General features: G+C 42.7%; 1 protein-coding gene across 6 annotated transcripts in view; it reads left to right on the plus strand.

Moving 5' to 3' along the window:
- The window catches only part of cita (citron rho-interacting serine/threonine kinase a), a 172,567-nt gene that overhangs the window by 132,718 nt on the left and 15,780 nt on the right, over positions 1 to 24,069 (plus strand). For all 6 annotated transcript variants that reach the window (XM_061932779.2, XM_061932781.2, XM_061932782.2 and 3 more), the window contains 8 exons: positions 11,276 to 11,356; positions 11,422 to 11,557; positions 11,722 to 11,861; positions 12,088 to 12,180; positions 14,398 to 14,506; positions 14,579 to 14,707; positions 20,557 to 20,637; positions 20,698 to 20,776. In XM_061932779.2, the coding sequence (XP_061788763.1) occupies positions 11,276 to 11,356; positions 11,422 to 11,557; positions 11,722 to 11,861; positions 12,088 to 12,180; positions 14,398 to 14,506; positions 14,579 to 14,707; positions 20,557 to 20,637; positions 20,698 to 20,776 (848 nt within the window). The remainder of the gene's footprint in view (positions 1 to 11,275; positions 11,357 to 11,421; positions 11,558 to 11,721; positions 11,862 to 12,087; positions 12,181 to 14,397; positions 14,507 to 14,578; positions 14,708 to 20,556; positions 20,638 to 20,697; positions 20,777 to 24,069) is intronic.

The following is a 24,069-nucleotide window of genomic DNA, read 5'->3' on the forward strand; positions in this document are numbered from 1 at the left end:
ATGATCATGAGAACGGTGAGCAAAAATCCCAGAAGCACACGGGGGGACCTGGTGAATGACCTGCAGAGAGCTGGGACCAAAGTAACAAAGGTTACGATCAGTAACACACTACGCCGACAGGGAATCAAATCCTGCAGTGCCAGACGTGTCCCCCTGCTTAAGCCAGTGCATGTCCAGGCCCGTCTGAAGTTTGCCAGAGAGCACATGGATGATACAGCAGAGGATTGGGAGAATGTCATGTGGTCAGATGAAACCAAAATAGAACTTTTTGGTATAAACTCAACTCGTCCTGTTTGGAGGAAGAAGAATACTGAGTTGCATCCCAAGAACACCATACCTACTGTGAAGCATGGGGGTGGAAACATCATGCTTTGGGGCTGTTTTTCTGCTAAGGGGACAGGCCGACTGATCCGTGTTAAGGAAAGAATGAATGGGGCCATGTATCGTGAGATTTTGAGCCAAAACCTCCTTCCATCAGTGAGAGCTTTGAAGATGAAACATGGCTGGGTCTTCCAGCATGACAATGATCCCAAACACACCGCCTGGGCAACGAAGGAGTGGCTCCGTAAGAAGCATTTGAAAGTCCTGGAGTGGACTAGCCAGTCTCCAGACCTCAACCCCATAGAAAATCTGTGCAGGGAGTTGAAAGTCTGTGTTGCTCGGCAACAGCCCCAAAACATCACTGCTCTCGAGAAGATCTGCATGGAGGAATGGGCCAAAATACCAGCTACTGTGTGTGCAAACCTGGTAAAGACCTATAGTAATCGTTTGACCTCTGTTATTGCCAACAAAGGTTATATTACAAAGTATTGAGTTGAATTTTTGTTATTGACCAAATACTTATTTTCCACCATAATTTACAAATAAATTATTTAAAAATCCTACAATGTGAATTCCTGGATTTTTTTTCCACATTCTGTCTCTCACAGTTGAAGTGTACCTATGATGAAAATTACAGACCTCTGTCATCATTTTAAGTGGGAGAACTTGCACAATTGGTGGCTGACTAAATACTTTTTTGCCCCACTGTATGTGGATATTTTGCCTTAGCCTTGAATGAACACTTGATGCATATAATCACAGCAGTATGATGATTCTATGTGTCTACATTAAAACATTCTTCTTCATACTGCATTAATATATGCTACTTTTAAACTTTCATGCAGAGAGGGAAATCACAACTAAAAGTGTATTTATTAAAGAGTTATTAAGCAGTGGCACAAATATTCATGTCATTTCAAAACAGAAAGTGCAAGATTGTCAGAGACATTTTAAAACAAGCTATTAGTGCACTTTTGTGCATGATGTCACTAAGATGACATATCAAAACAACACTAAATTAAAGTGCACTTTTTGTACGGAACGCCACTACAATAGTTTAAAACAAATAAAGTGCACTTTTGTGCATGATGTCACAAGATATTTCAATAAGTGTCAAATAAAAATGAGCTGCATAATAGGAAATCAAATAGTGTATGTCCTTCACTATGTGGTAGGTTCCTGCGGACGTTATCTCCTTTTGTTGTTGGCTATTTGTCAGGCTTGGTAAAAGGATAGGACTCAGATGCAGAGTAGGGAATTTTATTTTGACAGCTTCCTTTCACCTCCAAAGTCAAGGATTACAATATCTATCTTTAACCAAAAACTAATCGGCAAAAAGGTTCCAAGAAAAAATAGGAACAACCAAAAATCACTCCGAACGGAGGAAAACACAAAAGCAAAGACGAACTATAATTGGCGCCGTATATGCTATAAAATGTATAAACAGAAAACGCTCCAACAGGAGGAGAAAACAAATAGCTATGAACATTTCTACATTCACTAATCTAATAAAGTATTAACAAAAATAGTCACTCAAAAATTGAGGATAGAATGGAAAAAATAACTGAAACTCACCACTTCGGCTGAATATACTAAATAACAAAAAATCACTCTGCTGAGGAGGAAGAAAGGAAAAATTCAAAATAGTAACAAAGGGATTCAAGATCAAGGAACTTAATCACAAAACGAGGCGAGGCAAGACAAGGCATGGACAGGAACATGGATGCTAGAGAGCACGAATAAATGAAACAATCTGGCACAGAACAAAGGAAGGAGTGGGCTTATAAGACACATGAGGGTAATAGGGAACAGGTGGAAACAATTAGGGAATCGGGATGACGTCAGACTGATGACACAAAAGGAAGGGCAAGTGACCTGAAATGAGAGGAGAGTTACTTTTCAAACTAAAACATGCACATCACAAGACAGAAAAAACCAAGACAAGACATCCCTCGCCGCGGTGTGACACTATTTGTTTCATACGGTGTTGATGTGGAAATTATTGCTCCGGCATTTTGTGGGTGTGACACCAAACGGAGATGTTGACATGCGGAGTTTCAAGCCCTCTTCATTCTCGAGCGGGTGACTTTTCAAATGATGCTACATATTAGGATATCTGGATTGGCAGACCGGGGTGGTGGTTCCTCTCTTTAAGAAGGGGAACCGGAGGGTGTGTTCCAACTATCGTGGGATCACACTCCTCAGCCTTCCCGGTAAGGTCTATTCAGGTGTACTGGAGAGGAGGCTACGCCGGATAGTCGAACCTCGGATTCAGGAGGAACAGTGTGGTTTTCGTCCTGGTCGTGGAACTGTGGACCAGCTCTATACTCTCGGCAGGGTCCTTGAGGGTGCATGGGAGTTTGCCCAACCAGTCTACATGTGCTTTGTGGACTTGGAGAAGGCATTCGACCGTGTACCCCGGGAAGTCCTGTGGGGAGTGCTCAGAGAGTATGGGGTAACGGACTGTCTTATTGTGGCAGTTCGCTCCCTGTATAATCAGTGTCAGAGCTTGGTCCGCATTGCCGGCAGTAAGTCGGACACGTTTCCAGTGAGGGTTGGACTCCGCCAAGGCTGCCCTTTGTCACCGATTCTGTTCATAACCTTTATGGACAGAATTTCTAGGCGCAGTCAAGGCGTTGAGGGGATCTGGTTTGGTGGCTGCAGGATTAGGTCACTGCTATTTGCAGATGATGTGGTCCTGATGGCTTCCTCCGGCCAAGATCTTCAGCTCTCACTGGATCGGTTCGCAGCCGAGTGTGAAGCGACTGGGATGGGAATCAGCACCTCCAAGTCCGAGTCCATGGTTCTCTCCCGGAAAAGGGTGGAGTGCCATCTCCGGGTTGGGGAGGAGATCTTGCCCCAAGTGGAGGAGTTCAAGTACCTCGGAGTCTTGTTCACGAGTGGGGGAAGAATGGATCGTGAGATCGACAGGCGGATCGGTGCGGCGTCTTCAGTAATGCGGACGCTGTATCGATCCGTTGTGGTGAAGAAGGAGCTGAGCCGGAAGGCAAAGCTCTCGATTTACCGGTCGATCTACGTTCCCATCCTCACCTATGGTCATGAGCTTTGGGTCATGACCGAAAGGACAAGATCACGGGTACAAGCGGCCGAAATGAGTTTCCTCCGCCGAGTGGCGGGGCTCTCCCTTAGAGAGCTCAAAGTAAAGCCGCTGCTCCTCCACATCGAGAGGAGCCAGATGAGGTGGTTCGGGCATCTGGTCAGGATGCCACCCGAACGCCTCCCTAGGAAGGTGTTCCGGGCACGTCCGACCGGTAGGAGGCCACGGGGAAGACCCAGGACACGCTGGGAAGACTATCTCTCCCGGCTGGCCTGGGAACGCCTCGGGGTCCCACAGGAAGAGCTGGACGAAGTGGCTGGGGAGAGGGAAGTCTGGGCTTCCCTGCTTAGGCTGCTGCCCCCGCGACCCGACCTCGGATAAGCAAAAGAAGATGGATGGATGGATGGAACAACTAGTCCTATTAAGAATCCATATATCGCCCAGCCCTACTTTGAATGTAATTCTGTATTACAGTGGCTTTAGTGTAACTGTTAAAACATGTAAATTGCAGTTGTATATTATTATGACTGTACTGATACTTTGTTCTAAAACTCTCAATTAAAAAAAAAAAAAGTGAGAACCATCAGTGATGAGGAGGAAGAAAAAGTTCAATCAAATTGTGACTTTCAAGTCCAATGTGGAGACTCCTCACAGCCCTCATCTGTAGAACTCTAACCTGCTGTGCTTTTATTCCTCTTAAATTGTGATCATTTTTCAACAGTAATATTTCTAAACAAGTGCACTCTTAGATTAATTAAGGCCTTAGTGGCCACATGCGTGGACAGCACCTTTTAGCTCTTATTTCTAAAATTGTGTACACTACTGAATTGATTTTTATGGCCGCTTATGTGGACACTTATACTGCCATCTGGTGGTGTCAGAAGAGTATAACATACAATGGATTTTGGAAAAAATAGGAATTATCATGTCACTACACATGAAGTACACATTTGTGTACTTATGGACTAAGTACGTCATATCAAAAGATGATTCTTAGTTTTTATTCTAGCTAGGGTCCAATAAGCCCAAACAACAAAGAGAAATAAAAAAGCATGTAAACAAACAGCTTGGACCTTAAGAGGTTAAACAACAACACATAGCCTAATCTACTTTGGTAAAGAAATAAATGGTCAACACCATTTTCCAAACACTATCTTAGCTCAGAATGTCTTCCAGCAGACACGAGCAACATGCAGCTAATTTAAGCTTGGCTGACATTCTCTATCAGAGTTCACCACAAAAATATATCTAGACATTAGAGATGCGCGGATAGGCAATTATTTCATCCGCAACCGCATCACAAAAGTCGTCAACCATCCGCATCCACCCGAACTAACATTTAATGAAAACCGCACCCGCCCGTTGTTATATATCTAATATAGACGATGCAAGGCATTAGTGAGGTTATAAAGCGTTTGCCTGTTAAAGAAAGGAGACTGATCCAATGTAGCAGAGACATTCAATGCGTGCCAAGCTGTCACGGCCCAGACGCACACCAGTGCGCAATCATCTGGGAGCCGCGCTGAGCGCACCTCCAAGCGCGTGGAGGTGCGATGTCCCTTCGCACCCGCGGCGGCTCCACACGGGCTCACGCCCGAGGCTTCAGCGCGCACCGCGGCGGCCATCCTACTCGTCGCGGCCTAGCCCTCGCGGCTCTCGCTGCCGGCGACGGCCGGGTATGGGCCCGACACTCAAGCGCCATCCATTTTCAGGGCTAGTTGATTCGGCAGGTGGGTTGTTACACACTCCTTAGCGGGTTCCGACTTCCATGGCCACCGTCCTGCTGTCTATATCAACCATCACCTTTTCTGGGGTCTGATGAGCGTCGGCACCGGGCGCCTTAACCCGGCGTTTGGTTCATCCCGCAGCGCCAGTTCTGCTTACCAAAAGTGGCCCACTCGGCTCACCAGGGTGAGCCCCACCCCTTTCGTGAGCGCACTGCGCGCGGAGTGACCCCTGTTACGCGCCCCCGGCAACGGGGGTGGCGGGCAGGTAAGCTGCGCGGGCGGAGCGCGCGGAGTGACCCCTGTTACGAGCCCCCGGCCACGGGGGTGGCGTGACGCCGGCCGCGGCGAAGGCGGACGAGGCGTGGTGTCGGTGCGGTGGGCGCGGTGGTGACCCTGGACGTGCGTCGGGCCCTTCTCGCGGATCACCTCAGCTACGGCTCCCGGTGGGGCCCTCTCGGGGGAAGGGGCCTCGGTCCCGGACCTCGGCGAGGCGTCCCTTCTCTGCTCCGTAAAAGTGTCCATCTCTTTTTTTTTCTTCTTCTTCTGTTGTGGCATATGCTGCAGGTGCCTGCTCGGTTTTCGTATGTGGGTAACAACATTTAACTATGTATATATATTTCCGAATTGGTTTAACTGCCACCCGCCTGAATCTATTTAAAATATAATGTTTTTTAATTTCAACCGCCCGACCCGACCCGCGGATAAAATCTAATTTTTTTTTATTTCAACTGCCCGAACCGCGGATAATCCGCGGACTCCGCGGTTTTGTCCGCAAACCGCGCATCTCTACTAGACATATATGAGGATTTACATCCACCTCAACTGTTCACAGTGCAACATATTTCACCTTATATCTGTCGCTATAGAGCCCGAGGGTTCACCCAGAGAACTACCTAACCGGCTAATTAGTGCTTGAAACAGACATGTTTGCATAAACTACACATATTTTCAGTATAATAATTGCGAGTGCAAAAATGTGACCTATGTATAATAAGGCTACATTCTACTCAATGGCTTCATGTACTGACACAACATTAAAGGGGAACTGCACTTTTTTTTTTTTATTTCACCTATTCTTTATGAGAGACATGAATACAACAGTTTTTGTGTTTTCCTTGCATTCCAATTTGTAATAATCTGCTTGTTCTAGGTGGCTAGCAGTGCAGCTAATGGGAGCAATCCACTCTGCCTCTAAGTCGCTTTAAAAATGCATCCAAAAACTGTCGACAATACTTCTTTTACGTTCCGTGACCTGTATGACAACAAAGCTGTAGCAACATTGTTTTTGGAAGAGCGAACAATGAGGAACTCTTTTCCTAGATAGATAGATGGATAGATAGATAGATAGATAGATAGATAGATAGATAGATAGATAGTACTTTATTGATTCCTTCAGGAAAGTTCCCTCAGGAAAATTAATTAGTTAGTGTTAGTACTAACACATCGTCTCGCTTCTGCGTCAACAGCTGAATGGCTTTTGAGTTTGTAATGCACAACACAATGCCATAGGACACACATCTGTACTTGTCAGGTTCAAACACTGATGACATCTATTAAACAAGACAAGAAGCAAAGAATTATACAGAGACAGAATTCAATTTGGCTCAATTTGAGGAGAAACGTCTGAGCTGTACTCTTGTACAGTCTCTCCAACACGCTCTGGCGAAAGATTGTACGCCACCTCTTTTATTTGGACTTTCCCTGATTACATAGCAAAAGCTGTTTCTAAGGGACGGGGGTCGTAAACAGCCATCGCCTTTGGTTACAGAACAGTTCAAAAGAAAAGGTCGTAAAACAGTTCAAAGAAGAGGTCGTAAAGCAGTTCACAGAAAAGATCGCCTTGAGGGGAGTCAGGCCCTGCTTCCTCTCCGCTTTTGTAGTTCTTGGGTCAAGACAAAATCTTTCTGTGGATGACAATACATGAAAGAAACAGAACACCTTCATGTTGCTTCCCATCCTACACAGTGGAGCTTTACAAGCCTTCTTCTTGGTAGGTTCAAAGACAGCTTTTGTCTTCTCGCCAGGAACTCATTGAAACACAAAGTTTTGTGGTAACTTAGATACAATTATTCTGACAGTACTGACTGAAAAACATGAACAATCGTATTGCGGTATCTATAAAGTATCAGCCCACATGTGTTGTTTGTACACAGCTCGCTCAACAGTGTATGTAGTTGTACTAACAATAGCAGGATGGATTGCGATCAATGCCGTTTGTTTACAAATGAATACAATGCTAATGTGGTGGATTCTGACTATTTTGACTGGTAGTAGTCCACAGCGATGGTTCTGCTACACAATATGTCAGTACTAACGAGGGGAAATTTCACTTCAATGACTGCCGTTAGCATTGACAGTAGGATTGTTCGTTTTCATTAAAGCAGTTGTTTTTCTCACTACAATAGGGTGGTTTTCGTCCTGGTCGTGGAACTGTGGACCAGCTCTATACTCTCGGCAGGGTCCTTGAGGGTGCATGGGAGTTTGCCCAACCAGTCTACATGTGTTTTGTGGACTTGGAGAAGGCATTCGACCGTGTCCCTCGGGAAGTCCTGTGGGGAGTGCTCAGAGAGTATGGGGTATCGGACTGTCTGATTGTGGCGGTCCGCTCCCTGTATGATCAGTGCCAGAGCTTGGTCCGCATTGCCGGCAGTAAGTCGGACACGTTTCCAGTGAGGGTTGGACTCCGCCAAGGCTGCCCTTTGTCACCGATTCTGTTCATAACTTTTATGGACAGAATTTCTAGGCGCAGTCAAGGCGTTGAGGGGATCTGGTTTAGTGGCTGCAGGATTAGGTCTCTGCTATTTGCAGATGATGTGGTCCTGATGGCTTCATCTGGCCAGGATCTTCAGCTCTCACTGGATCGGTTCGCAGCTGAGTGTGAAGCGACTGGGATGAGAATCAGCACCTCCAAGTCCGAGTCCATGGTTCTCGCCCGGAAAAGGGTGGAGTGCCATCTCCGGGTTGGGGAGGAGATCTTGCCCCAAGTGGAGGAGTTCAAGTACCTCGGAGTCTTGTTCACGAGTGAGGGAAGAGTGGATCGTGAGATCTACAGGCGGATCGGTGCGGCGTCTTCAGTAATGCGGACGCTGTATCGATCCGTTGTGGTGAAGAAGGAGCTGAGCCGGAAGGCAAAGCTCACAATTTACCGGTCGATCTACGTTCCCATCCTCACCTATGGTCATGAGCTTTGGGATATGACCGAAAGGACAAGATCACGGGTACAAGCGGCCCAAATGAGTTTCCTCCGCCGGGTGGCGGGGCTCTCCCTTAGAGATAGGGTAAGAAGCTCTGCCATCCGGGAGGAGCTCAAAGTAAAGCCGCTGCTCCTCCACATGGAGAGGAGCCAGATGAGGTGGTTCGGGCATCTGGTCAGGATGCCACCCGAACGCCTCCCTAGGGAGGTGTTTAGGGCACGTCCGACCGGTAGGAGGCCACGGGGAAGACCCAGGACACGTTGGGAAGACTATGTCTCCCGGCTGGCCTGGGAACACCTCGGGGTCCCACAGGAAGAGCTGGACGAAGTGGCTGGGGAGAGGGAAGTCTGGGCTTCCCTGCTTAGGCTGCTGCCCCCGCGACCCGACCTCGGATAAGCGGAAGAAGATGGATGGATGGATGGATGGACAATAGGGCGAAACCATCCTTGCCCAGGCACGACCTCCTGGTTTTGGAGTATAAATATTTAGAGTTTTGACACCAGCAGCTAGACCAGATTTGACCAATCTACGTCTGAGACTAGATCTGACCAATCGAAGTCTAAAACTAGATCTGACCAAACGATCGATTGAATGCCCTGAGATCAATATTGTAGTGACTCACTCGACGGACACTTGTGTGTTTGGTCCAGCTGGCCCGGGGACGTTCTTTTCCAGTTTAGTTTAGATGAGCACGCCATTTATGTCGGCATAGCTTGGCTCCAAGTTCCACAAGTCACACCGACCTCAGTCTCTCGGCTTCTGTCTGCGCCAACGTGTCATTCCTATATCAATCAATCCTCATTTGTCCAAAAATAGTCGTCTTCGTTGTCCGACACCAAGTCTGCCGTGAATAAAATACGGTCGCATTTGTTTCTGGCTGTAGGAACACACATCTGTTGCTGGAAGTCGGAAGTGCGTTGCTATAGAAACGGCAATAAATGCGCTGAGGAAATCAGTTCCGGGAATGCTTAAAATATCCAAAATACGGTAAAGATTGAACATATTACATATTGTTATGAAGGTGTTTGTTACTACATTTTATATATATATATACAGGTAAAAGCCAGTAAATTAGAATATTTTGAAAAACTTGATTTATTTCAGTAATTGCATTCAAAAGGTGTAACTTGTACATTATATTTATTCATTGCACACAGACTGATGCATTCAAATGTTTATTTCATTTAATTTTGATGATTTGAAGTGGCAACAAATGAAAATCCAAAATTTCGTGTGTCACAAAATTAGAATATTGTGTAAGGCTAATACAAAAAAGGGATTTTTAGAAATGTTGGCCAACTGAAAAGTATGAAAATGAAAGATATGAGCATGTACAATACTCAATACTTGGTTGGAGCTCCTTTTGCCTCAATTACTGCGTTAATGCGGCGTGGCATGGAGTCGATGAGTTTCTGGCACTGCTCAGGTGTTATGAGAGCCCAGGTTGCTCTGATAGTGGCCTTCAACTCTTCTGCGTTTTTGGGTCTGGCATTCTGCATCTTCCTTTTCACAATACCCCACAGATTTTCTATGGGGCTAATGTCAGGGGAGTTGGCGGGCCAATTTAGAACAGAAATACCATGGTCCGTAAACCAGGCACGGGTAGATTTTGCGCTGTGTGCAGGCGCCAAGTCCTGTTGGAACTTGAAATCTCCATCTCCATAGAGCAGGTCAGCAGCAGGAAGCATGAAGTGCTCTAAAACTTGCTGGTAGACGGCTGCGTTGATCCTGGATCTCAGGAAACAGAGTGGACTGACACCAGCAGATGACATGGCACCCTAAACCATCACCCAACCATGCAAATTTTCCATTTCCTTTGGAAATCGAGGTCCCAGAGTCTGGAGGAAGACAGGAGAGGCACAGGATCCACGTTGCCTGAAGTCTAGTGTAAAGTTTCCACCATCAGTGATGGTTTGGGGTGCCATGTCATCTGCTGGTGTCGGTCCACTCTGTTTCCTGAGATCCAGGGTCAACGCAGCCGTCTACCAGCAAGTTTTAGAGCACTTCATGCTTCCTGCTGCTGACCTGCTCTATGGAGATGGAGATTTCAAGTTCCAACAGGACTTGGCACCTGCACACAGCGCAAAATCTACCCGTGCCTGGTTTAGGGACCATGGTATTTCTGTTCTAAATTGGCCCGCCAACTCCCCTGACCTTAGCCCCATAGAAAATCTGTGGGGTATTGTGAAAAGGAAGATGCAGAATGCCAGACCCAAAAACGCAGAAGAGTTGAAGGCCACTATCAGAGCAACCTGGGCTCTCATAACACCTGAGCAGTGCCAGAAACTCATCGACTCCATGCCACGCCGCGTTAGCGCAGTAATTGAGGCAAAAGGAGCTCCAACCAAGTATTGAGTATTGTACATGCTCATATTTTTCATTTTCATACTTTTCAGTTGGCCAACATTTCTAAAAATCCCTTTTTTGTATTAGCCTTAAGTAATATTCTAATTTTGTGACACACGGAATTTTGGATTTTCATTTGTTGCCACTTCAAATCATCAAAATTAAATGAAATAAACATTTGAATGCATCAGTCTGTGTGCAATGAATAAATATAATGTACAAGTTACACCTTTTGAATGCAATTACTGAAATAAATCAAGTTTTTCAAAATATTCTAATTTACTGGCTTTTACCTGTATATATATATATACTAGCAGTGTGTATATAAAACGTTGGAGGGCTTTGAAGGCTACAATGATGACTTTCATTGGCTGCATTTTGCAAGTGTTTTTTTTTTATCATCTTTACAATCCTACAAAAAAAAACGTGTGTTCTTGTCACTCATAATGATTGTGAACAATAACCAAAATTCTAAAAAAAATTAAATAAAAGTGCAGTTCCCCTTTTAGTCGCTTTTTCTTTATTTTGTATTTGGGAAATTGGGTGACGGCTGCCTGTCTTTGTTTGTTGCACGCTGCTGATGTGCTGCCTAACTTCCCCCTCCTCTCATCTCTTTGGTGCCCTTACAGAAACTTCTAGGCAACTCCTTGCTGAAGTTGGAGGGTGACGACCGCTTGGACATCAACTGCACTTTGCCTCTCACTGACCAGGTTCTGACTTACACTTACTAACCTTCAGGGTTCACATCCATGACTGTGGTTGTCCTTCACCTCAGCTGGTGCTGGTGGGCTCTGAGGAGGGCTTGTATGCTCTCAACGTCATAAAGAACTCTTTGACCCACATCCCGGGCCTGGCCTGCGTGTTCCAGATTCAGATCCTCAGAGAACTTGACAAGCTCTTGATGATCACGGGTTAGTGAATGAAGGTTTTTTTTTTTTTTTAGGATTTAATTAAGAGTGGTTGTCATTGAATGTATTGTGTATGTGGTTCTCTGTAATTGTTCCTTTTTGTGCTTTATGTATTCATTTGTTTGGAAGATCTATAGTTCTATAACATCTATGAATGTGTCCTCCAGGAGAGGACCGAGCCTTGTGCTTGGTGGAGATCAAGAAGGTGAAGCAGTCTTTGTCACAGTCCCATCTCCCAGCTCCACCTGAACTCAGTCCCTTCATCTTTGAGACGGTGAAGGGGTGCCACCTCTTCTCCTCCGGAAAGGTTAGTTCATTTATTTTCTTATGAACATTTAAACCAACCCGTCGATTGCGAAAATATTAGAGAGAAAAAAGTATTGATATGAGATCAGTGGTGGAAAAGGGCTTTATGACATTTTTTTTAATTGTCCCCTTTATTTTGGTATTTTGTTAGCGGTACCAAAATATTGGTATGGGAACAGGCCTCGTCACAACAATGGCTGATAGCTGAGTTCTTCTCTTTTTCACAGATTGACAATGGAATCTGTATTTGTGCCGCGATGCCCAATAAGATTACAATCCTACGACTTAATGAAAGCCTCAACAAGTTCTGCATCCGAAAGGTGAGTACACCCCAAATATACCAAGCTCAGCTAAAAGTTTAAAGGGGACCTACGATGAATTTCTTCTCTTCTGACTTATAAAAGTTGTTACAATGTTGGATACTCATGTTAAATCATAAGGTTCATGCCTTTTTGGCGCGAGCTTGCATGCAGTTTTAGATGTTTCTGTTGGAGGGGTTATGCAGTCTGGTCACGTTGTGATGTCACCGCGAGGTGGACGCACTTATTTGGACATTAAGTCAAGCTCTTCAGGCTATGAGGAAACACACAAAAAGGTAGGATAGAGTATTTTCATCTAGTTGTATAACTCCAACATACAATGAGATATCCATCCATCCATCCATCTTCTTCCGCTTATCCGAGGTCGGGTCGCGGGGGCAGCAGCCTAAGCAGGGAAGCCCAGACTTCCCTCTCCCCAGCCACTTCGTCCAGCTCCTCCCGGGGGATCCCGAGGCGTTCCCAGGCCAGCCGGGAGACATAGTCTTCCCAACGTGTCCTGGGTCTTCCCCGTGGCCTCCTACCGGTCGGACGTGCCCTAAACACCTCCCGAGGGAGGCGATCGGGTGGCATCCTGACCAGATGCCCGAACCACCTCATCTGGCTCCTCTCGATGTGGAGGAGCAGCGGCTTTACTTTGAGCTCCTCCCGGATGGCAGAGCTTCTCACCCTATCTCTAAGGGAGAGCCCCGCCACCCGGCGGAGGAAACTAATTTCGGCCGCTTGTACCCGTGATCTTGTCCTTTCGGTCATAACCCAAAGCTCATGACCATAGGTGAGGATGGGAACGTAGATCGACCGGTAAATTGAGAGCTTTGCCTTCCGGCTCAGCTCCTTCTTCACCACAACGGATCGATACAGCGTCCGCATTACTGAAGATGCCACACCGATACGCCTGTCGATCTCACGATCCACTCTTCCCTCACTCGTGAACAAGACTCCGAGGTACTTAAACTCCTCCACTTGGGGCAGGGTCTCCTCCCCAACCCGGAGATGGCATTCCACCCTTTTCCGGGCGAGAACCATGGACTCGGACTTGGAGGTGCTGATTCTCATCCCAGTCGCTTCACACTCGGCTGCGAACCGATCCAGCGAGAGCTGAAGATCCTGGCCAGATGAAGCCATCAGGACCACATCATCTGCAAAAAGCAGAGACCTAATCCTGCAGCCACCAAACCAGATCCCCTCAACGCCTTGACTGCGCCTAGAAATTCTGTCCATAAAAGTTATGAACAGAATCGGTGACAAAGGGCAGCCTTGGCGGAGTCCAACCCTCACTGGAAACGTGTCCGACTTACTGCCGGCAATGCGGACCAAGCTCTGACACTGACAATGAGATAAATGTTGCTAAAAGCTGAATTGATTGGTGAATCATGATATATATACTCAACTATTTGTCAGGTTCAAACACTGATGACATCTATTAAACAAGACAAGAGGCAAAGAATTAAACAGAGACAGAATTCAATTTGGACTCAATATTGAGGAGAGTCGTATGTACACTGTACCCTTGCACAGTATCTCAGCACGCTCTGCCAAAAGATTGCACGCCTCCTTTTATTTTGGACCCTCCCCGACCAAATGGCCACCGCTGTTTCCAAAGGACAAAGATGGCAAAAAGTTCACAGAAAAGGTCGTAAACAAGTCACAGAAAAGGTCAGTTCAAAAAGAGTCCGTATAATAGTTACAAAAGAGGTCCATAAAAGACGTTCGTAAACCAGTTCAAAAAGAGGTCGTCTGGAAATTGGGCAGATTCTGTCTTCTCTCCGCTTTGAAGTCCTTGGGTTAGGACAATATCTTTCTGTTGATTACCATACATGAAAGAACACAGGAACACCTTCATCTTGCTTTCCCCCCTACACATTGGAGTTTTACGAGTCTTACTCTTTGTAGGTTTCAAAGACAGCTTTTGTCTTCTCACCAGACCCTCAAAGTTTTTGTGATGATTTAGAAACAATTATTCTAACTCTATTTACATTAAATGATGATACTTTTGGTTTCATTTGTCATCTGGGAACGCCTTTATCTTGCAGACGGATGCAAAAAACGGGTTATAAAAGTTACTGAGGAGCAAAATGTACACTAAAGCATATCCAACAAATTACAAGGAAGTGTTTTAAATGTAAATTGAAATCATGGTAGGTCCGCTTTAAAGCACCCGCAGGTCAGTGTTACGTCAAGAAGAAAGTGGTCTTTGTTGATTGTTGGATGTATTTGCAGGAAATTGAGACCTCGGAGCCCTGCAGCTGCATCCACTTCACGGGTTACAGTATCATCATTGGCACCAACAAGTTCTATGAAATTGAGATGAAGCAGTATGTGCTGGAAGGTTGGTCATCAGTCAGGACTCCCAGTTCCCTCGCTGCTTGTTTACACATCCTTCACTCATGTGTTCCCGCAGAGTTCCTGGATAAAAACGATGTGACGTTAGCCTCCGCTGTGTTCGCTGCATCCTCTCACAGCTTCCCCATATCCATCATCCAGGTCACCACGGCTCCTCAGAAGGATGAATACCTGCTGTGTTTCCATGGTTAGTAGAGCTGCGCCATTCAGGTGCATTTTATTTTGGGGAGGCTATCTATTCAAATTAGAATCGATTCAAAACAACTCTCTTTTTTTTGCAAACATATTTTATTGAATTTTACAGTAATCTCATTTGACAATCATGCTTTGCTCACTCAGACACTTCATACATGCACTCATGCACACATCCACTCATCCACACTTGAGGAGAGAGGTGCACTTGAACTTTAACAACTCAAGGTTTACAGTAAAGACGTTATTAGAAAAAATACCCAGATATTGTAAATATCCATCCATCCCGCCCTGGCTCAGGATCAGCAGGCTGTCCAGACCATAGCAAGATGGATGAATATTCCTCGGCATCAAGGATCCTCAGGAAGTGATCCCAAGATCACCTCCCGAGGACCTCGCCACCATTCACACTTAAAAAAAAAAGAAGAAAGTCACAGGGCTTGATCAGATGCAAAATAATACAAAATAAAAAGTAACAAAAACAAAACAAAAAAGCAAGTAAACCATGACAAAACCATGTCAAAAGTGACTCAAAAAAGCAATAGTAGTGTGGGAACAATACAAAAAATAATAACAATTAAAGCTGCAAGCAGCATTGGTCGGGCCCGCGTATTTGGCAGGTGCTAGTCCTAAGTGTCCCAATACTTTTGTCCAGTTTTAGTCCTAAATGTCCCAATACTTTAGTCAAGTTGTAGTCCTAAGTGTCCCAATACTTTTGGCCAGTGTAAGTGTCCCAATACTTTTGTCCAGTGGTTGTCCTAAGTGTCCCAATACTTTTGTCCAGTTGTAGTCCTAAGTGTCCCAATACTTTTGTCTACTTTTAGTCCGAATTGTCCCAATACTTTTGTCTAGTGTACCTACCTTGTCTGCATTGTGTGGGCATGCTGGTGCTTCCTGCTTTTAAGCAGCCATCTTGAAAAAACAGCAGCGCAGCGGGTCTTTGAAGGGTCATAAAATCAAAACCGGAGCAGGTATTAAAACGCTGTTCTGTTATTTTATACACAAGGGTTTAATCTCTCTCCTGTGTTAGTTTGAAGCCGAAACGACAAACGCGCTCAGAGGAGATAGATTTTGAAGAAAGGTGACCGGTTTTTACAAACATTTTGTTTTGAAGGGGAAATAGCAAACTTCCTGTTGATTTTTGCTGGAGGTTGTCAATTTATGAAATGTAGGTGTAACTGAGACCTACATAGAGGTATGTGTTTCATGTCTCTCCGACCTTCCCAGTGGGAGTTACAGGCAGTTTTGTCATTTTTTTCTTCTGAGGAGCAGTTTTTTCTGTGTTTTATTCAAAAATTGCGGTAGAGCGCAATTTTGAGATTTGGGGTTAGGTTTTTATATTAGATCGCAATTTCTGCTAGTCCTGATGTGTGCGTTCAGTTTAATGAGTTTTGAAGCATGTTAAGGGGGTCAAATTACAGCTCAAAGAGGCAAAAGTGACTGTTTTTAGTACTTTTTTGTCTTGAAGGGGGAATTGCCAACTTCCTGTTGATTTTAGCCCGAGAATGTACTATTATGAAATGTAGGTCTAAGTCAGACCTACATAGAGGTTTTTGTTTTATGTCTCTCCGACCTTCCTAGTGGGAGTTACAGGCAGTCTAGTTTTTTTTTTCCTAGGGGGCGCTAGAGCGCAATTTTGAGTTTTGTGGTTCGTTTTTTTTTTTTAAAGGCCATTTTCGCAGGTCCTGATGTGTGGGTCAAATATGGTGAGTTTTGAAGCATGTTCCATCCATCCATCCATCCATCCATTTTCTACCGCTTATTCCCTTTTGGGGTCGCGGGGGGGCGCTGGAGCCCATCTCAGCTACAATCGGGCGGAAGGCGGGGTACACCCTGGACAAGTCGCCACCTCATCGCAGGGCTTTGAAGCATGTTAAGTGGGTCAAATTACAGTTTAATGTGGCGGCGGACGAATAAAGAATAAAGAATAAAACCTTACAAATTCAATAGGTCCTTATGTCCCATTGCATAAGGACTCCCTGTGGGAGTCCTTATGCAATGGGCCATGTGGGCCCTAATAATAAAAAAGGAATACAACTACAAAAAAAGATAAAGCTTTTTTTTTTTTTTATGTCTATAAGTCATGATTCAATATATGTCAGTAAAGGTTTCCAGGTTAGTTCCCATTTATTCATATTTGTAGAGTTTATAAATCTTATTTTTTCAAGAGTCATTACATTCACAGACTCAAAACAACTCTTGATTCAAAATCAATACTTTTTTTTAATAACATTGGGTGCCATATATATGATTAACTACATAATAAAAAATACTACAAAATAGAAAAACAGTAGTGATGTCAAAAAATAAATAAAATTAAAAACATTTTTTGATTTATCGCGATTTTTATTTGGAACAATTCTTAAAGGATTCAAAAAATCCAAAAATGATTTACTTTAAAATCATATAGTAGGTCAGCGGTGTCAAAGTCAAATACAGAGTGGGCCAAAATTTAAAACTTAACAAAGCCGAGGGCCAAGGTTGAACAAATTAACCTTTTAATAGGGACCCAAACAAGTTTTGCATTGAATATTGAACAAGTAGGGCTTATATAACTTTATAGTGACATGCAAAATCCAGTTTCAAATAATAATAATAATAATAATAATTAAAAAATATCAATGGCATATCAAATACAATTTAAATAAAAATGTAATGCCTCTTTTCTATTTGCAGCCTTCTGAGGTAAATATCAAAATAAACTTTTTCCACAGGCTAATAATAAATTTGAAAATAAAATAACAATAATGAATGAATCAAACATTCAAGCCTTGAAGTAGCAAGAGAAAGTGCATGAATACAACGTTAATTATTGCTCAGTTTGCTTTACACTGAATATGGAACAAGCAATGCTTATAAAACTTAATAGTGCAAAATCAACTTTCAAAAAATAAACAACAAGCAATGCTTATAAAACTTAATAGTGCAAAATCAACTTTCAAAAAACAAACAAAAAAACATCAATGGCATATTAAATACAATTTTAATAAAAAAATGTAATGCCTCTTTTGTATTTGCAGCCTTCTGAGGTAAATATCAACATTAACTTTTTCCACAGGCTAATAAATTTGGAAAATAAAATAACAATGAATAAACCAACCATTCAGGACTTTTTACTGCTCAGTTTGCGACACACTGATCTAATCTGATGTGCCCAAGCGAGATACCTGACATCTTTTCTGGGATGCTAGTTCATTAATGTCGGGGCTGGGGGGGCTGGGTTTGGTGGTAGCGGGGGGTTTATATTGTAGTGTCCCGGAAGAGTTAGTGCTGCAAGGGGTTCTGGGTATTTGTTCTGTTGTGTTTATGTTGTGTTACAGTGCGGATGTTCTCCCGAAATGTGTTTGGTGTGGGTTCACAATGTGGCGTATATTTGTAACAGTGTTAAAGTTGTTTGTACGGCCACCCTCAGTGTGACCTGTATGGCTGTTGACCAAGTATGCCTGCTGCATATATTATGTGACAGGGATGCTGTCTGTAAGGAGGAAAAGCGGACGTGACGACAGGTTGTAGAGGACGCTAAAGGCAGTGACTTTAAGGCACGCCCCTAATATTGTTGTCCGGGTGGAAATCGGGAGAAATTCGGGAGAATGGTTGCCCCAGGAGATTTTCGGGAGGGGCACTGAAATTTGGGAGTCTCCCGGGAAAAATCGGGAGGGTTGGCAAGTATGAGTATGAGAGTTTGACACCCATGTTGTAGATGATCTATATCTGCTGGACACATTTACTTTAGAAATGAGAAGTGTTGATACTTCTCTTGTTGACTTTATTACATTTTATTCAACAAAACCGGTTTTCTTTTAGGTAATATAGAAGTCGATAGGAGTTATTTATCATAGAACTGGCACCCAATGTTATCAAACAAGTATAGATTTTGAATCGAGAATCAGTTTTAATTGAGAACTGATTCTGAGTGGAATCATTACCTTCAAGAATGGAACTGAATGGAATGGTGTGGTGCCCAAAGAGTCACAGTCCTAACAAACAACGCTGATATATTTTTATATTACTTAAAAGAAAAGTGGTTTTGTTGAATACAATTCTAGACATACATTTAATAAAGTCAAATACAAATAAGGCAACAAGAGAAGTATCCAACACTTCTCTTTTGCAAAGTAAATGTGTACACAGATCTAGATCATCTACATCTACTATATGATGTGTCTGAGTGGCTGCACAGGACAGATTAAAAACAATTGTAAATAGTTGTTTTTTTTACTTGATTAAGAATCATTGCAAATAAGAATCACCATTCATTTGAAAATCACTTTTCTGCTGCTCCCTAATTTCCGTTCCGCATTTTCCAGCACACCTTCAACACATCCACAGGTCTGTGGATTCTCACGCAGTTGCTTTTAGCTGCTGGCATTACACGACAGGCTCTTCTCACTCTTTTCTGTGTCTCCCTCTCACAGACAGCAAGCGCACCTTCTTACACACATCACATACTGTCACGTCATACGTCACATACTGTCACGTCATACGTCACATACGTATACGCCCTCCCCGAGCAGAGAGGTAGCAGCATGGCTAATGTTAGCTGTGATGCTAGCGCAGCCGTGCGAGCAACGCTCCCTCTAAGGTGCTCGCCTGTGCAATTGCGCACTGTTTAAGTGTCCTCTGCGCATAGTAATTATATGCCACGCACAAAATCAAATAAAAAAATAAGCGCATAACAATTTTCGACACACAGACACGACAGAGACAACAGTTTTCGTCATCATTGTTCAAATATTGTAACGTCTGTCGAGACGCTTATCTCCATTCGGTGCCACACGTCCACACCATCAAAATGCCGAGGCAAAAATTTCCAGATCAGCACCGCATGAATTTTTTTTTTTTTTTTTTAGTTGTGATTTCCTTCTCTGCATGAAAGTTTAAAAGTAGCATATATTAATGCAGTATGAAGAAGAATGTTTTAATGTAGACATGCAAGCCTTGAAAGAAAATGTTGAAAATCAAGACTACATTTCCTGCAAATGGGTGCATTTCTACCCTATATTTTAACTTTAGATTTATTCTCATATCAAACTCTTTAGTTGTCTTTTTGACACTTACATCAGGCGCCCCCCTCCACACCCTGGATTATAAATAATGTAAATAATTCAATGTGATTATCTTGTGTGATGACTGTATTATGATGATAGTATATATCTGATAGTATATATCTGTATCATGAATCAATTTAAGTGGACCCCGACTTAAACAAGTTGAAAAACTTATTGGGGTGTTACCATTTAGTGGTCAATTGTACGGAATATGTACTTCACTGTGCAACCTACTAATAAAAGTCTCAATCAATCAATCAAAACACATAGAATCATCATACTGCTGTGATTATATGCATCAAGTGTTCATTCAAGGCTAAGGCAAAATATCGAGATATATATTGTGTATCGCAATATGGCCTTAAAATATCGCAATATTAAAAAAAGGCCATATCGCCCAGCCCTAGTTCAATGATGCCATTTCTGTTTGTCATGTATAATTTTGTCTATTTTGTGTTTATCCTTGAATAAACAGGTCAGTTTCTTGTTACCAACCATTGTGTATTATTCAAACTCCCCTAATTCAGCTGGCTAGTTGTTATCAAGAGTACTAAAACCCTTTTCAACATGATTCTGACAACTAAGTAGGCTAAATAACTTTAAACTTTAATACATGCTCGGATAGGCCAGTATCGGTATCGGTCAGTATCGGTATCGGATCGGAAGTGCAAAAACAATATCGGTATCGGATCGGAAGTGCAAAAACCTGGATCGGGACATCCCTAGCACAGTCCAAGCACCTACTAGTAGTTTGATTTGTATTTTTGCTTAACTTGATTCCACACATTTCTTGCAGAGTTTGGCGTGTTTGTGGACGCATACGGCCGCAGGAGCAGAAGTGATGACATCAAGTGGAGCCGACTGCCTCTGTCCTTTGGTTAGTTTGAGTCTGCACGACTTTATTACAGCATATTAAATGTCAACTTGACCATTTCAGCCTATAGAGAGCCCTACCTGTTTGTCACCTACTTCAACTCTCTGGATGTGATTGAGATTCAGGGCCATGCTGCACTGGGGTAAGACTGTCACTATTACATGTCATTGTCCTTACTTGCAATCATGCTAACATCCTCTTGGAATGCATCTTATTAGACCAGGGGTGCTCAAACTTTTTCTGCAGGCGAGCTACTTTTCAACTGATCAAGTCGTGGGGATCTACCTCATTCATATATATCATTTATATTTACTTATTTATGAAATATATGTTTTTGTTAACAAGTTAAAGGTGTTTAATGATAATGCAAGCATGTTTAACACATATAGTTAAAATTGTTAATACATTAAAGGTGTTTAATGATAATACAAGTGTGTTTAACACATATAGTTAATATTGTTAACAAGTTAAAGGTGTTTAAAGATAATGCAAGCATGTTTAACACATATAGTTAATATTGTTAACAAGTTAAAGGTGTTTAAAGATAATGCAAGCATGTTTAACACATATAGTTAATATTGTTAATACATTAAAGGTGTTTAATGATAATACAAGTATGTTTAATACATATTGTTAACAAGTTAAAGGTGTTTAAAGATAATGCAAGCATGTTTAACACATATAGTTAATATTGTTAACAAGTTAAAGGTGGTTAAAAATAATACAAGCATGTTTAACACAAATAGTTAATATTGTTAACAAGTTAAAGGTGGTTAAAGATAATACAAGCATGTTTAACACATATAGTTAATATTGTTAACAAGTTAAAGGTGGTTAAAAATAATACAAGCATGTTTAACACATATAGTTAATATTGTTAACAAGTTAAAGGTGGTTAAAGATAATACAAGCATGTTTAACACATAGTTAATATTGTTAACAAGTTAAAGGTGGTTAAAAATAATACAAGCATGTTTAACACATATAGATTCCTTTCTTTCATGAAGACAAGAATATAAGTTGGTGTATTACCTGATTCTGATGACTTGCATTGATTGGAATCAGACAGTGGTGATGATAACGTCCGCATTTTCGAATGGAGGATAAAAAAAAGTCTTCCTTTCTGTCCAATACCACATGAAAGTGGTTGGTTTTTGGCATCTTATTTGTCCAGCTTCCGTACTCCTTTGTATAGACTTTACAAGAAATACATTGTCGGCATACTCCGTAGCTTGCTAGCTTGTGCACGCCAGCTTTCTGAGACTCTTATTTTGTTAGCACAACTGTGCAACTGTGCAGTCGGTCTTTGGAGTTTTGACGACAGGTACGGCGCCAGAGTCTGTTGAAATAAAGTGTTTCTCGCCTTCCAGTCGGTAATTGTAATGAGCTGGCAGCAGCCAGCGTCATCTCAGAAGACCCTCGGGTGCCGTGAATGTCAATCAAGTGACGAAAGTGACGTCATAGTGAAGATTTATGATCGCTCATTTTTAGGACTATTTTTTTAATGCCTGGCTGGTGATCGACTGACACACCCTCCGAGATCGACCGGTAGATCGCGATCGACGTAATGAGCACCCCTGTATTAGATGATATGTGTACTTTTTCTATCAGTCTCCACCAGAAGTGTCAGACTTGTTTTCACTGAGGGCCACATGGCAGTTATGGCTGCTGATGTAACAGTGAATATAAATGTATACAGTCGTCCCTCGCTACATCACGCTTCAACAATTTAAAAAATATATATATTTTACAACATTTCTGCCCTTTTAATTAGGCATTTGCAAGCATAAAAATGGCCAAATGAAGTAAAAATAACAACACTTTAGTAGTTTTGTGTATCAGATGAGGCAACATTACTATGTATGGAACAAGACTATAGGGCCTTATTTCATGTCGCCAGGGCTCTCATAATGTTGAACATTTAGAAGGTAGTAAACACATTTTTATGTTCTAGCTCAGGGATGCCCACACTTTTTCTGCAGGCCAGACACTTTTCATTTGACCAAGTGGAGGAGATCATTCATACTTATCATTTATATTGATTTATTTATGAAAGAGAGGTTTGTGTTAACAAGTTAAAGGTGTTAAATGATAATACAAGCAAGATCAACATTCCTTTCTTTCATGAAGACAAGAATATAAGTTGGTATGATTGTGAAATGATTGGAATCAGACAGTATCAGTGTTGGGACTAACGCCGTTACTTTCGGCGGTAACTAGTGTCGGAGGCAGATATTTACATATATCCGAATTTAAGTTGTACTTCTTTCATTTCTTCGTCATATTTGAAAACAGCTCGTGTTTTCCATTTCTTCTCTTGATGCTCTGTCAGCAAGTATACTGTGTGTGTTAACCTTGAGTTCTTTGGAATGTATTATGACTAGGGAGACGTTGTGCTTGTATTATGGCTAGGGAGGGGGAAGGAAAGAAGGGGTTTTTGGCGTTGGGAAGACAGACCATTTTGGGAGGCGCAATAGAATGTTCTAGGGTTAGACTGGTCTCAAAATGTATATTGGCAAAGCTTTGAAAATATACAACAAAATACCTATTCTGTCTCTGGTGGTTTTTCAACTCTGCTTTAAGTGTCGTAAAGAGCTTGGGAGCGAATTGTGACTTGAATTCCCTGGGAGGAACAACTGGTCCGAAACGCAACAATTTGGGGGCTCGTCCGGGATCTAATCTAACGCGTTATTTTTTATATTCAGTAACTCAGTTACCGTTACTACGTGATGCATTACTGCGTTATTTTTTTATGTAGGATCAGCTAGAGTCTGAGAAGACCTGAGTGTGTTTTATTGCAGCGCTGCGGTAGAGGCGCGCCGCGCGTTTCCTGGGTGTGTGTGGGAGGGGGCGTGTCTGTGTTTACTAACAAGACATCATGGCGAAGCCCACAGCAGAGTTTCTTAACATGGAGATATTCTCAATGCTTTTCTTTTGTCAACCACAAAGAAAAGAACATTTTAGTTAAATGTAAGTTGTGTCTTGGATCAAAGATCCTATCCTAGCAATTCAAATCTGCTGAAACAGCTACAAAAGCAACATGCTTCGACAAAGCTAGTAAAGAGAGACACACTTCACCTGCTAAGCAACAGCGGCTGGATTTTAACAAGGCACTGCGCACTGAAGGTACACACACTCTGTCAATTCTCTTATATACTCTTTCATTCTAGACTTCTAGAGTGTTTGATTATCACATCACTCTAAATGTATAGACTGTAAAGTTCACAAACATAAAGAGGGATGCTAGTGGGCCAGGCCAATCGTTCCTTATCTCTAAACTAAAACTGGGGAACTGTGTCAAGTGTTCTGGGCTTCAGACATGATTTTATTTCACAATTCCTTGAGAGAGAAAAAGGCCTGGTTAGGCTTTGTGTATGTAGTGTGTGCCTTTCCTGCTTTACAGCTATGTTGTTATTATGCTGACTCACCCTCCAC

This window comes from Nerophis lumbriciformis, linkage group LG38, assembly GCF_033978685.3.
Source record: "Nerophis lumbriciformis linkage group LG38, RoL_Nlum_v2.1, whole genome shotgun sequence".
Taxonomy (NCBI): Eukaryota; Metazoa; Chordata; class Actinopteri; order Syngnathiformes; family Syngnathidae; genus Nerophis; species Nerophis lumbriciformis.